This window comes from Oryzias latipes, chromosome 15 (genome assembly GCF_053564925.1).
Source record: "Oryzias latipes strain Hd-rR chromosome 15, Olatipes_Hd-rR_3.1".
Lineage (NCBI taxonomy): Eukaryota > Metazoa > Chordata > Actinopteri > Beloniformes > Adrianichthyidae > Oryzias > Oryzias latipes.
This window is the reverse complement of record NC_136251.1, coordinates 31296413-31309695: the sequence shown is the minus strand read 5'-3', so window position 1 is coordinate 31309695 and position 13283 is coordinate 31296413. Positions and strand designations below refer to the sequence as shown.

The following is a 13283-nucleotide window of genomic DNA, read 5'->3' as shown; positions in this document are numbered from 1 at the left end:
ACATCGGTGTGAAACTTTGAAGAAGACTCTCCCTCTGGTCTTCGTCTGGTCTAAAAATGCTATGAGTGCTGCAAGGGAACTCCCACGTATGGCATTCATTTGAGTGTGGATGCTCTATTCCTTAACGCCCTAAATGCTTCATGCTTTGTCATCATGAAAATGAAGAGACTGAGAATGAATGGAGAGCAGCTGAACGGTCACCTGATTCCCCTTTTTTCCTCCTCCAAATGAGTCGGAGACTCATGCACCCAGTTTTATGAGCGGCTATGAATGAAACACTGACAGGGCAGTGCAGGCTGCCTCCAGCAGGTGGCAGCACAGAGTGCATCATGTGTTACAGTCATGTGGGGGGCAAAGCACGTCCTCTTTAAATTCTTTGGTTTTACTTCTCTGGAAGGAAAGAAAGTTTGACTCATTTCTAAACTCTGTCCTGGCTGGGCCGGTAAAATAATGTCTGACACATGGCCAGAACTGACTCTGAGGGTTTGGTTTGTAAAAGAGTTGGTGAAGAAATGAGGGCTCGTGTTTGTGCCAAACCAGCCCATATCATGACTCCTCTACCACCAAATTTGGCAGGCACTATGAGGTGCTTTTTGTCTTAAAATCCCACTCTGATCCTCTGATCTGTTGTCAAAGCGTTCCCAGTGGTCTTTTAATTCTGATGATGCCGTTTTTAGCCAAAATCAATCAACCTGTGTTGTTTTCTAGGACTTAACCAGCTCAGCGGCCTTGTGGTAGAGTGTCCACCCTGTGACTGGAAGGTCAGATGTTCAAATCCAAGCCGAGTCATTCCAAAGACTCTAAAAACGGGACCCAATGCCTCCCTGCTTGACACTAAGGGGTTGGATTGGGGGGGTTAATCCACCAAATGGTTCCCGAGCCCGCCTGCAGCTCACCGCTCCCCCAGGGGAGGGGTCAAATATGGAGAACACATTTCACACACCTAGGTGTGTGACAAGTAATGGTACTTTAACTTTAACATAGTTCCAGCAGAGCAGCAAGAGCTGATCAGTAATTCACCTCTGAGTTGTGGGCGGAGCTACTTATCCAAGCGGCTTCATCATTGCTTGGTTGAATATTTTCCGGACTTCTGAAGCCTCTCGTCTGACTTTGCTGTGGAAGCCTAACCGTTTCTGTCCCGATCCGCCTCGGAAACTCTTTGGAAAGCTTCACATTTGTCCTTTTTGTGTGACCTATGGGGTTCTAGAGGTCGACAGCTCTGATAGGAAGCATGTTTCCCCATTTTCTCACGAGTGCATATTCTGACTTTGGGGCTGATGGAATGTCCTCCCCCAGGAGAGACTAAATGCCTGAAATGAGTCCAGCCCTGGGAGGATCTCCCACTCTGGGAAATGATGGATCCCAAAGACATCCTCTGCATTTGGCTCAAACGTTTTATCGCTCGTAAAACCTCTGAACTCACTGAGGGAGCACTTTGATCTCACATGACTGAATATATTCATGGGGGGGGGCAAAGTAATGTCTCACAGTACCTGCCTTTCTGTTTTGTGGAGAAATGAGAGGGACGGAGGCAAAAGCTGTGGAGGAAGGGAGAGGGGGGGTTCACACAGGGGGTGTGCCTCTCCTGCCTGACTCAGAGTCTACATGTAAATACGGTCAAACATTCACACACATCGCTGAGTCAGCACGCAAATGACTTCCACCACAGCCGGTTAAGCTTCAACAGTCTAGAGAGGAAGCCCTAACATCAGAGAATATCTGACATCTGCTCCTGGAAACGGGGAGCAGCATTGATGCTCCTACCCTCTCCCTGTGTCTCTCCTCCGCCCTGGTGGTGTTCTTGCAGTTGGGATGCCACACGGTTGACCCTGAGAAACACAGACAGAAACGTCTTTTCTATAAACTTCTGGTGAAAAAAGCACATTTGGAGTTTTGTCAAAGTGGTATTTGTATCTGAACTCTAGGCTTTGGTGAATTTCTGGGATTCTGCTTAACCCTTGTGCTCTCTTGTGGGGTCCAGATGACCCCACCCTTACAGTGACGTCTTATTCCTACCATGACAAAGGTGGATAAAGGTGAAGAGGATTTCATGTAATCCATGGAAGATCACAAATCATTGAAGAAAAAAGGTTCAGTGGGTCTAGATGACCCCACTCCCAATGTTAAGGTACCTTCAAGGCACGTTAATGTTGGGAGTGGGGTCATCTGGACCCCACAAGACATCACAAGGCTTAAAGCTGCAGCCTCATGAGGTTCATGTTAATTAATCATTTATGTGCAGAAATTTAAACCTTTTGGTGCACAAATAAATCTAAAGTACCATTAAAAATAATTTTCTTCAGTGCGTAGAAAGTTTACCCGAACATCTATTGTAGAAATGTCAAAAGTATATCCGGGTACAAAAGCAGCATCAAAACGTTTTTGAGGATTTTCTGCTTTCAGGTTAAAATGCATCGCTTTTCATGCACTCACCTTGCAGATACATCTCCTCTCCCTCTGTAAACATCTGATTGCATCTGCTGCATCTCGCACAGCTGGGGTGGTAGTGTTTATCGCCCGCCTGGAGACCCAGGACACAAAACCAACTTGACATCAGAGGAAAAAGGAAAATCAAGGAAATGTGCAGCACGGCGAGGGAAGCTGAGGCGGGGCCTGCTTGAAAAGGTGCTCCGCCTTTAACATTTCCATCCTCCTCCACTCGATAACATCATGAAAGCAGCTCTAGCTATAAAAAATTAACTAAAGGTGTTACTTTCACCACATTTACTCCTTTGACCTGGCGCATCTGCATCCAAAACCTGCTCTTTCATGCAAGAGGAGTCAATAATGTGCAGCTTTGACCACAGCTGATAAACACCCAAATGAACTGTAACCTGCTGTTTGACCACATGCAAGTGGCTACTCAGATATGAATCCTGATATTTGCATTTCGACAGCAGCTGCCTTGTCCTTTGATGTCCAATAACGAACCTTTCTGAAGCTTTTTCTGCGTCCCTATTTTCACAAGGTCCTGGATTAAGCCTGATGGGACCACTGTAACCCCTCATACCCCAAATAAAAGCAGCTGATTGGATCAGTGTCTGCAGCACCCACAGGCTCCAACATGCCGGACAGATTATTGCACAGAAATTCTGCACGCCATGCAGCTTTACAGAGGGCAGCGGTCATAAATGTGAGTTTTTATTGACGTAATTTTCATGTCGTTCATGCAGTTTAAGCTCGTACGGGAATTATGTGTATTTAGACAGAGTTAGGAAAACCAAAAAATGATAAGAATTAATCTTTCGGAGAGATGTCACAGCTCTACTTGCTGAGGAGATTACAGCAGAGATTACAAAATTACATCTCACCGTTCTGCAGCATGTTTCATACAAAACCTCTGAATGTTCAAACACTCATTTATGGCTCAAAGCATATTTTGCAATCAAAGCTTTGAGCGGCGTTGTATGGCCCACCCCCCAACCTTTGCTGCCCCCTAATGACCCACCCTCACTGGCTGAGCGACTGCTTCATGCCCTTCACCTTCTCCTTCTGCCGCCCTGGTCACCCTGGTCACCCAGGCGAATCTTTTCTGCTGGTTTTACCTCCATGGCGACCATTTTATCAACGGTTCACGTGTAAAATTTTCCAGAAAAAAGTGTGCAAACAATAGACAAATGATGCCTTTATAAACATTTTGGTCATTTTGGTGGAAAAATTTAAATGTCTTTACTTTTTTATTGGCAATCATTTGAAAAACAACATCTGGTTCAATGAGCAAACATCTTTTAAACGCTAACGTCATTTAAAACCTACAACTTCTAAATGAAACATGTCTCCCCCATGGAAGCTTCCCTTCATGGAAGCTTCCATGGGGTTAGGAGGAGATGGGTCAAAATCCCTGGAGGACTCCTTTTCATTTGTAGAAGGTAATAAAGAGGATTTTTGTGGAGGGAAAAAAATCAAGATGGTCACCTCTTCCTGAGGTCAAAGGTCAACAAAGTTGGCATTAAAAGTTTTCTTTTCCAATATTTGGGGGGGGGGGTTGCCGAATTTCATACTTTGTCACAAAATAACCACCAAGCCATAGGTCCTGTGGCCATCCCATAATGATTAAAAAACCTGCTGGTCTTACCTCCAACACTTTCCCTGTTATAAACTGATGGCACGCCTCACACTGGACACCAAAGTGGATCTGATAATCCTTCTCACAGTAGGGGGCGCCATCCCTGAGCAGCAAGAGGTCAAACATTAGAGACATTTCAGGGAACCTCCTGCCAGACCGGCCTGGATCATGTAAGGACTAGAACTGCAGCATACGGGCTGCTTACTTGCTGATGTATTCCCCGGTCAGAACTTTGCTGCACGCTTTACACTTGAAGCAGCCCAGATGCCACTGTCGGTCCAGGGCCAGGAGAGCTTGCCCGTTCTTGATGTCCCGCCCACATCCGGCACAATCTGGGAGAATCACAGATTGAAGCTTAAAAACGGGATTAGGAGGATCCTCAAAACGCTGGTTTGAAATAGAAACACTTTATTTTGAAAGGAGATCAAATCCTGCGTTAAAAAAGGGGCCCGGTGGTTTTAATGTGACCCCCAGACACTAGGTGGTAATAAAGAGAACACGGCTGAGCTCCATCTATTATAAAGTAGCATCTGGGGCTCCACTGGCCTCCAAACAGACGTCTCTTCCATAATGAGCAGAGCAGCTCAGAGCCGCCAAAAACCGCAGGGGGCCCTGACTTTGAGAGGCCTAACAAGGTTGCGTGATGATGACGTGAGCAGAATCAGCATACCTTATTTATAGGTGACCTTGTCTCAAAGCTTTCAAAATGCCAACAGAGACACCAGCAGGGATGGGTGAGGAAGAGCGGGGAGGAAGAGTAGGAGGGAGGCAGAGGAGCTGGAAGAGGAGGGGTATCAAGGCTCTTCACATCCTCCACCAGAAAAAAAGGAAGATGAATAATTTAGAAATTGATAATGGCAAAGGAGGGTTGTGCTTCAGAAGAGGAGAGGAGAGGAGGAGGATCCCCCTGAATGATGCTCCTCCACCACCATGGAGGCTGATCCTTCAGGAAATATGATGCAAGCTGGGAGCTTCCTAAGATGCAAAAGTCTCTTTTTGCATCTTCATCTTTTTCATGATCCTGTAGATTTGAGAATCTCATCAGAGACTTTAATTTAACTGATTGACAAATAGTAAAAATGTGTTAAATGTATATTTTAAATGCACAAAACAGGGGTAGAACAGCTGAGGGGTAGATCAGCTGAGGGGTGGAACAGCTGAGGGGTAGGTAGAACAGCTGAGGGGTAGGTAGAACAGCTGAGGGGTAGGTAGAACAGCTGAGGGGTAGATCAGCTGAGGGGTGGATCAGCTGAGGGGGGGATCAGCTGAGGGGTGGATCAGCTGAGGGGTGGATCAGCTGAGGGGTAGATCAGCTGAGGGGGTGGAACAGCTGAGGGGTAAGCACCTGAGGGGTGGAACAGCTGAGAGGTAGATCAGCTGAGGGGTGGAACAGCTGAGGGGTAAGCACCTGAGGGGTGGAACAGCTGAGGGGTGGATCAGCTGAGGGGTGGATCAGCTGAGGGGTGGATCAGCTGAGAGGTAGATCAGCTGAGGGGTGGAACAGCTGAGGGGTAAGCACCTGAGGGGTGGAACAGCTGAGGGGTGGATCAGCTGAGGGGTGGATCAGCTGAGGGGTAAGCACCTGAGGGGTGGAACAGTTGAGGGGTGGAACAGCTGAGGGGTGGAACAGCACAGGGATGGAACAGCTGAGATGTGAAACAAGTGAGGGGTGCATCAGGTTCACTGTGTTTATGTTAATCCACATCCGTTTGGTTAAAACTGATGCCTTTATAAACATTTTGTTTATGTCAATAATTTTGGGGAAAAATTGAAATGTCTTCACTTTTCTATTGGCAATCATTTGAGGAACAGCATCTGGTTCAATGAGGAAACATCTTTTAAACCTGTTTATATATTTCTACATAAGTGACTCTTTGTTTCTCAAGTTAATATCTCAGAAAGTCAGAGTCTCAGTTCATCGGTTGAGTTCCCAGCCTGGACGCCATAGTGACATCCTGTGAAGGACAATCCCTGCAGCCAATCGCTACTCACTGCTGGAGCCCGGGATGTCCTTGGGTCCTGGAGACATGGGCTCCACGCAGAACTGACACAGACAGTCTTTCCCATTGAAGGTCACCCTGTCCCCTGCAGGGAACGGACGTCTGGAAGATAACCAACCAACAAAGTATGAGTTTGCTGCCCCATGATGGGTGGGAGAGTTCATTAGTTGAGGACTGTGGGGCATCTGACAGCTCTGGAGATGACAGAGTCACATGACGCAGATCTGCATCCACACAGTCTGCCAGAGTAGCCTGTTTGGTCACTACAGAAATGACAGACAGCACACGGCTGATGAAAAGCTGCAAAAATATAAATATATCTGTGATTTTTCTCTGTTTTTATTAAAGTAGCTCTGATCATTTAAAAAAAATCAACTGAAAAAAGCGAAACAACTCTTCTAAGAAAATAACAGTTTTTTTAGCTTTTAATAAGCTAACTAGATCTGCAATTAGAACCAAGAAATGCCCCATTTTTTTATTTGTCGTCTAAAAATCCTTCCTCCAGTGAAATGTCATTTGAGAAATCCTAGAGTGTTATTGTCACAAAGGAAAAGAAAAAATTCATCAGTATTTTTTGGGGTTTCTTACAGAATCACCAACTTTAGTATGTTTGTAGCTTTGTATGATGTCTCACAGTTAATGTTTCATATAATTATGTCATTTAAGGCAAAACGCTGCAAAACCCTCAATAAGTAATTAACGCAGACATAATTCATGTATTTTTCCATCACTTACAAGTGATGGAAAAATAACTAGAAGGAGCTGCATTTCCAGGAGAAAATGCAGGGTTTAATGCTATATTGCTGAATAAAAATGAAACTTAAAGGGTCATAATTGGCAAAAAATAAATAAACAAATAAATAAATAAACAAATAAATAAATACATAAATAAGGAAATGATCAAAGTGAAAACTGCTCAATAACAAAAAATATATTTTTGTGAAAAATTCCAGAGCCGGGTATCGAACCAGCGAGCTTCTGCACCAAGGATTCCCCAATGGAGGTAAAAATCCTGGAATATCTTGAAAAGTTCAACATGAAGGACCAAAGGTCATAGGTGAAGAGTTTTATACCATTCAATTCCATTAATCACTTTATTTATTAAAGTTTGTTTGTAAAACATCTAGAAATACTAAATATAGGTCTTTATAAGCAGCATATTAACACTTATGAGGCATTAGCAAGACATTGACAGATGCTAAGAAATATCTTCATTATATCGAATTAATAAATTATGTAATTAAACACATAACCAACACCTGTTGTGATTTATACATTTATAAGTGCTTAGAAAAGTCTCATGAAGGGTTTAAAAATGCAATCAAATGTCTTACTAACACCTAAGGCATTAAGACATCTATGAATGCTTGTAAATGTCTTATAAATATCCTATAGAGGCTTTTAAACATGTTTGTTATATTGTTTTTTCTGCACTGGAATAGTGTCCGATTCAACCTACTTGTGCTTGTGGACAAGTCAATAAAAGCATATCTATCTGTCCATCCATCCATCCATCCATCCATCTCTGTGTTTTTTCTTCTCCCGCCGTCAAAGTTCTTACTTGCAGATGGTGCAGACGAAGCAGGCCGGGTGGTAGGTCTTTCCCAGAGCAGTGACCACCTCCCCCTCCACGAAATCCCCGCAGCCGTTGCAGCGGGTGCCATGCATTCGCTGGTAGTCCAGTGTGCACAGATATTCCCCATTCTTCATGAAGAAGCCCCCCTGGGCGAGGTCACAGCCGCACACTGTGCAAGGGACACACATTTAACGCTAAAGTCATGTAGCATGAAGAAGCTGGATCCTCCATGACTCTGTTAGGACACAGATGTCTGAAGATAGATATTCCACACAACAAGAATTCTATGTTTTGAAACCCAGGAAATAGTCTAGACCAGTCTAGTCAAGTCATGATTGGAGGTCAGCTCCAGTAAACCTCTACAGGAAGGTCGACTACATGGATCTTTGTCTCCAAACGGGGGGTGGAGGGGCACTGGTCCAAAAGAAATGACTTCATTTGGTGCTTTGACCTCCGACCTTTAAAAAACCATTCATCAACAACGAGAAGCAGACCCCTCTGTTCTGGTCTGCAGGTTTTATGGTTTTAATCTTCTTGATTTAGGGTCTCATTCTTCCTTGTATTCATTCATGTGAAAAAGAGAATAAAATATATATATTTTTTTAAATTTAAGGAATTTCTTTGATACATTTAATCCTCTCCTCCGTCATTCCTCTGCTGAGGAATGGGCAGCATTGTGGAAATGCCACGGCTAAATGAGAAAGCACGCCGATGTTTGAAATAACAGCATTGTTACGCAATGAGCTGCGCTGAACCCTGGAGATGAATGAAGCCAGTGAGGTTGGGAAAATCAGCTTTAATTGCATTAAGGCTCAGGGATGATGAGATTAGCTTTTGAGCTAACGGAGTCGAAGAAAACCTTCAGTGAGGTTCAGAGGGCTTCTGGATGCTGAGTTCCTCCACTTTTGTTGGACTCAAACTTTTACAGAAAGCAGACTGAAACCAACCGGCTGGCCTAATTACTTCATAAAATCAAATTCTACAATTCTAGATTTTATGCCTTCGATTTGATTCACTGTGACTAAAGAGAAGATCCTTGTTGTCCTCCTGCAGCTCCTCAAAAAAAGGATCATTCCAAAATGTCAAACTTTGTTTTGTATTCTACTATTGACTAGCAGGCGAATGCTTTAAAGTCTGCTTTTGTTGATTGGGGTATTGTGTGACAGCAGGATTATCTGATGGATGAAGAAGAACAGAACAAATATGGAAGCTGTTCCTCCGACATGATCTTAAAAAGGACAGATTTAGGCGATAATCTCAGAGTTTTTCTATTGTTATACTGAGCTCCTGGCGGACCGAACCAAGCCTGACATGATGCTCCAGATTAACAGACTAACTCATTCACATCAGAGAGGAACTGCCTCATCAGATGATTGTTGCATTGTCCTAGACAGATGGAATGATTAGATCCAGATGCCGTTTAATGTTAATTCTGGGACAGACTTTATGCCTCAGTACCAACTGTCCTTACGGGTGGACACGGCTGTCTGGGGGGGGAATGATCAAACCTGTACGGGACACACAGGTGGCCCCCCTTATTTTTCTTTGATCATTGTCTCCATCGTTTCACACGCGAGCTGAAATGTTTTCAAACCATCCATCCTCCTCACAGAGGAAGGGCTTGTTTTCTGACGCGTAAAAGTTGCCGTACCTTTACAGGTGAAGCACTTCAGATGGAAGTGCTTGTTCTGCACCCGCAGCACCTCCCCCTTGCATGGCTCCCCACACTTGTGGCACTGGATGAGCGGTTTCTCTTTGGAGTGATGGTGTGTGTCCTGCGCATGAGCCACTGCAACACACAGCGCACATCATTAACCGCAGAGCCTCTTTTCATTTCCACGCATCCGTTTGTCCGGTGAGGATCTGCAGAAGATGAACGGACAAGTCTGTCAGGGGAAGAGCGGGCCGCCTCGGGTTCAAGGCTGGACGAGAAACCGGCTCCATAAAGTCCATCCTGATGGGTGGAGAGTTGAATCGCTGAGGGAGCAGAGTTTGGTCATGAAGCAGTAAAAAACTATCAATAAAATCATCAATCGGCCTTCTTCCTCCTATAGGTGTGAGCCTCCCAAGGCTGCATTCCATGTTTAAAAGAGTAAAGTACCGGTATGAACAACTCATTTTAATTATAATATGTTTGACTTTTCTCTCTTTGAGAATTATACCTGTTTTTATGACAACACACATCATTTCTCCTTGTGTTGAACTGAACGGACTCAGACACCATGAAGGTACAGAGGCACACGTTCTGGAGGCCAATGTCCTCTCATGGAGTCAAAACAGAGGAAAACTGACACATTATAGTGTTCGGTGAAGATCTGACAACTTACAGATTCCATAGTTAAAGCAAAAATAACATCACGTACTATAACTGTATGGAGTCAAACTCCAGCCAATGATACGGAGCCCCCCAGGTGCCAGTAGTTAAAAAAAAAGAGAGGAATCTGATAAACTGTGCCCACGATACCCAGGCTACTGTGCCATGCGCAGTCTGGAAGCATTTGTGTTGCATAACTAAAAACAAAAGTCAATGCCAGAAATGCTTTTTCATTTTCAAAATGAAGCTGCGCTCGTTGACTCAAAATTGAAAGGGAAAAACAATCCGCCAAACCGCTTTTTCTTCTTCTTTTTCAACACCGCTCATTCAGTCACTTAATTAAGATGATAGAGAAAATGGTATTTGATATTTCATTTTCAAGAAGTCCTCTTGTAAATGTGTAGCAAAATTCAATTAGAAATGTCTAATTTGACAATTAACAAAAAATGCTTTTTTACAATGTAACGGCATCAAATGACTAAAAAATAAAATTAAAACTCAATTCCCCAAAATGCTTTTTCATTTTCTACTTAAAGACCGCTTATTCTGTGACATAACTAAAGCTATGACGTAGAGAGGGGATTGCATTTTTGGTTTCACATCGACCACACAAAAAGTGTAGCATAATGTAATTCCAGTTAGCATTTGCAGGAGAGCAAACGGTTCACCTGAGTCGGACTGCGGTCCAAAGCCTCCTCCGTAGCGCACACCGTAACAAAGCACCCTCCCCTGCCCGCAGACACGAAGCTAAGAGTCTGGTACAAGGACAATTGATTATTCTGTTCGCACGGCTTATCAGATTTCTTTTTATAACCACTGGCACCTGGGGGGCTCCGTACAATGATGCTGCACGGCTGTGAAGATACGTTTTTAAGTGGAATAATGTTCAGCTCTTTTTATTTAATCAAAGGTCAAATCTGCTCCTTTATGAAGAAGTAGGACTGCTTTTCAGAAATTATGTTTTCTGCTTCTCTTTTGCAGCTTTATGGTTAGCAAAGCTAAAGAGAAGAAGAACTTGTTTTTAAGTCTACATTTACTGAAATGTAAAGAGTCACTGCGTGCAGTCGGTGAATTAAAGTCTGAAACCCCGGTTTGACATTTATCAGCTATTCTCCATGGAGGTTTTTTAGCTGCATTTAGCAGAGACACTGACAGTGAAACTCGCTGAGGAACACAAAGGAGCAGCAAAGAAAGACAGGATTTATGACATGAAACATTAAAAAAGAAAATAGAACAACAAAAACACAAGGACTCAACCCTGACCAACAGGGAATTCAAAGGACATAAATAACACTATTTTTTTTACATGAGAACATAAGCATTGCATCAGCAATCTGATTCTTGACACAGCTGTGATGATGAACCTTTATGCGACTGAAAACCCAAAATAGGACAGTACCTCGCCATTTTGGTTTTCGGTCACATCTTTGATTCCCATTTTTGTCAGGAGTCTCCCAGAATGAAGTGAAGCAAACATTTATTTAGCCTGAGGTTTTAGCTCGGATCCTAACATGTGGCTTTTTACCCAGATTCATCAACTGCTGTGCAGTCCTCCCTTTTATTTACTTTTACAGCTGTTATTCCTAACATCCCCGCAAAACTCTTTTTCTATGTGTTAGGACATGCATAATATGAGGCAGAGGTTCTCATCAGCTGGTTTCATCTCTGCTGGGGGGGGCTTTCTGACATGCAGCATAATCTTCTGCTACTGTACATGAGCGCTGCTGCAGTGCAGCACTGCACACACGCGTCTGAAGCCCTCGGAAGCGTTCCCGCTCATCCTCAGCCTGGTTTTGAAAGGCACGCACACAGCGACAGCACACATCAGAGGCTCTTTATGTCTTCTCCTTTGCAGAGAATCATTAGACTGCAGGGCTAAATTAAGACACCAGCAGAAGAACAGAAATAGCAGCGTAAGCGATCAATAGTCTGCTGAAGAAAGGCATTACTGGAGATCATTGATGACTTGGCCTGACTCCACTTTTACAGCAGTAATGTTCCTCCAACATCCAGAAAGGCTGTGGCTGCAGTCAAATAATCAAACATTTAGATAAATAATTCATTAAAAAACAGTGACAGCTTCTCTGCAGCCTGAACGGGTCATTCTTTCAAACATTTGTTTTAGTGCAAATGTGCTAAAAGCAGTCATGAGATAATTAAAGACACAGGAAGCAGAAGGGAAGCTATTAGGAGGACGGGGGGACAGAAGGAGTCGTTGTGAGGGGAGTAACGTGGGGAGGACCCGTCTCCCTAATGTGATTACACTCACCAGGACAATGAGGCATCTGTGGGTGAACCGGACCGCTGGGACACTGAGGACCAGCAGCTTTTTGTGTGACTTTGCACCTTCATGAAAAACACTCAGACCATCTGGACGTCTCCACACCGGAATGAAACACGTTCTCCAACAAACCTGTTCTAGACACACTCCAAAGATCCCATTTCTTATTCTTTGGCTTTCTTTTTAACACTTTCCATTTGAAATTGAATCAGCACAAATGAAATTGAAGGTGTCCCGCTTTCTGACCTTGATTCTCTTTTTGATGGATTAGTTTAGTTCAAGCACTTTTCAGCAATAAAAATGTGTTGTTATTGCTGAAAATTGCTTGAAATAAACTTGAAATAAACTAATTGGAAAAATGTCAATAAGAATAGCATTTATTATATTTTATATTTATATTTAGGGCATATTTAGGGCATCTATTCAGAAATTAGATAAATAATTAAAAGATTTTGTTTCTTTGAACCAAAACAAAAACAAAAATTGAATAGATTCTAGAATCTAAATCTAAATCTAAAGGAAATGGAGCTAAAATAACGCAAAAAAAAATGCTGATCTGGTTTTATGCAAAGAAATGAATCTTTTGAATTGAATCAGGCATGGAATTCATTAATAAAACACACACACACACAAAGCTGAATGTCATGAACTTGAAAGAGAAATGGAAACGTTTTCTATCAAAAAGTGCAAAGACTCCTACAGGACGAAGACGAAGACGAAGAAGAAGAAAATCGTCCCAACCGACGCACCGAGTCAGTCAGACGTCAACGTCACGAACACAAACTCAGTGGTTGGTCACAGTTTGTAATCAAACACCAACATTTCCAGTTCGGAGCAAATCATATTTAATAAAACTCCTCAGAGATGCCGACTCTCAGAAGAGACGTAGAACTGGTTCCTTTGCTTTTGCAGATTCCAACATTTTATGCAACAAAACTTGATATGTAAAACATAAATCTAATCTTGCAGTAAAACTGATTTGTTTCAGTTGGTTTTGCTGTCGATTTCTGGGGAAAAACTTTCCTCTTTTCTCAAGAAGATGTATT

General features: G+C 43.1%; 1 protein-coding gene across 50 annotated transcripts in view; it reads right to left on the bottom strand.

Moving 5' to 3' along the window:
• Positions 1 to 13283, bottom strand: part of ablim1a (actin binding LIM protein 1a) — a 40313-nt gene that overhangs the window by 11001 nt on the left and 16029 nt on the right. For 29 of the 50 annotated variants that reach the window (XR_013647729.1, XR_013647722.1, XR_013647724.1 and 26 more), the window contains exons 2-8: positions 9294 to 9431; positions 7628 to 7811; positions 6059 to 6168; positions 4272 to 4398; positions 4076 to 4169; positions 2434 to 2521; positions 1765 to 1829 (exon numbers count right to left, since the gene is read on the bottom strand). Coding sequence is in view for 38 of the 50 variants with exons in the window: in XM_078931603.1 (XP_078787729.1) it covers positions 1765 to 1829; positions 2434 to 2521; positions 4076 to 4169; positions 4272 to 4398; positions 6059 to 6168; positions 7628 to 7811; positions 9294 to 9431 (806 nt within the window). In the remaining 12 variants the exon portion in view is untranslated. Of the gene's footprint in view, positions 1 to 1493; positions 1539 to 1764; positions 1830 to 2433; positions 2522 to 4075; positions 4170 to 4271; positions 4399 to 6058; positions 6169 to 7627; positions 7812 to 9293; positions 9432 to 13283 lie in introns of all 50 variants that reach the window. The other 21 variants (XR_002874683.2, XR_002874684.2, XR_013647721.1 and 18 more) reach the window with 1 other exon arrangement.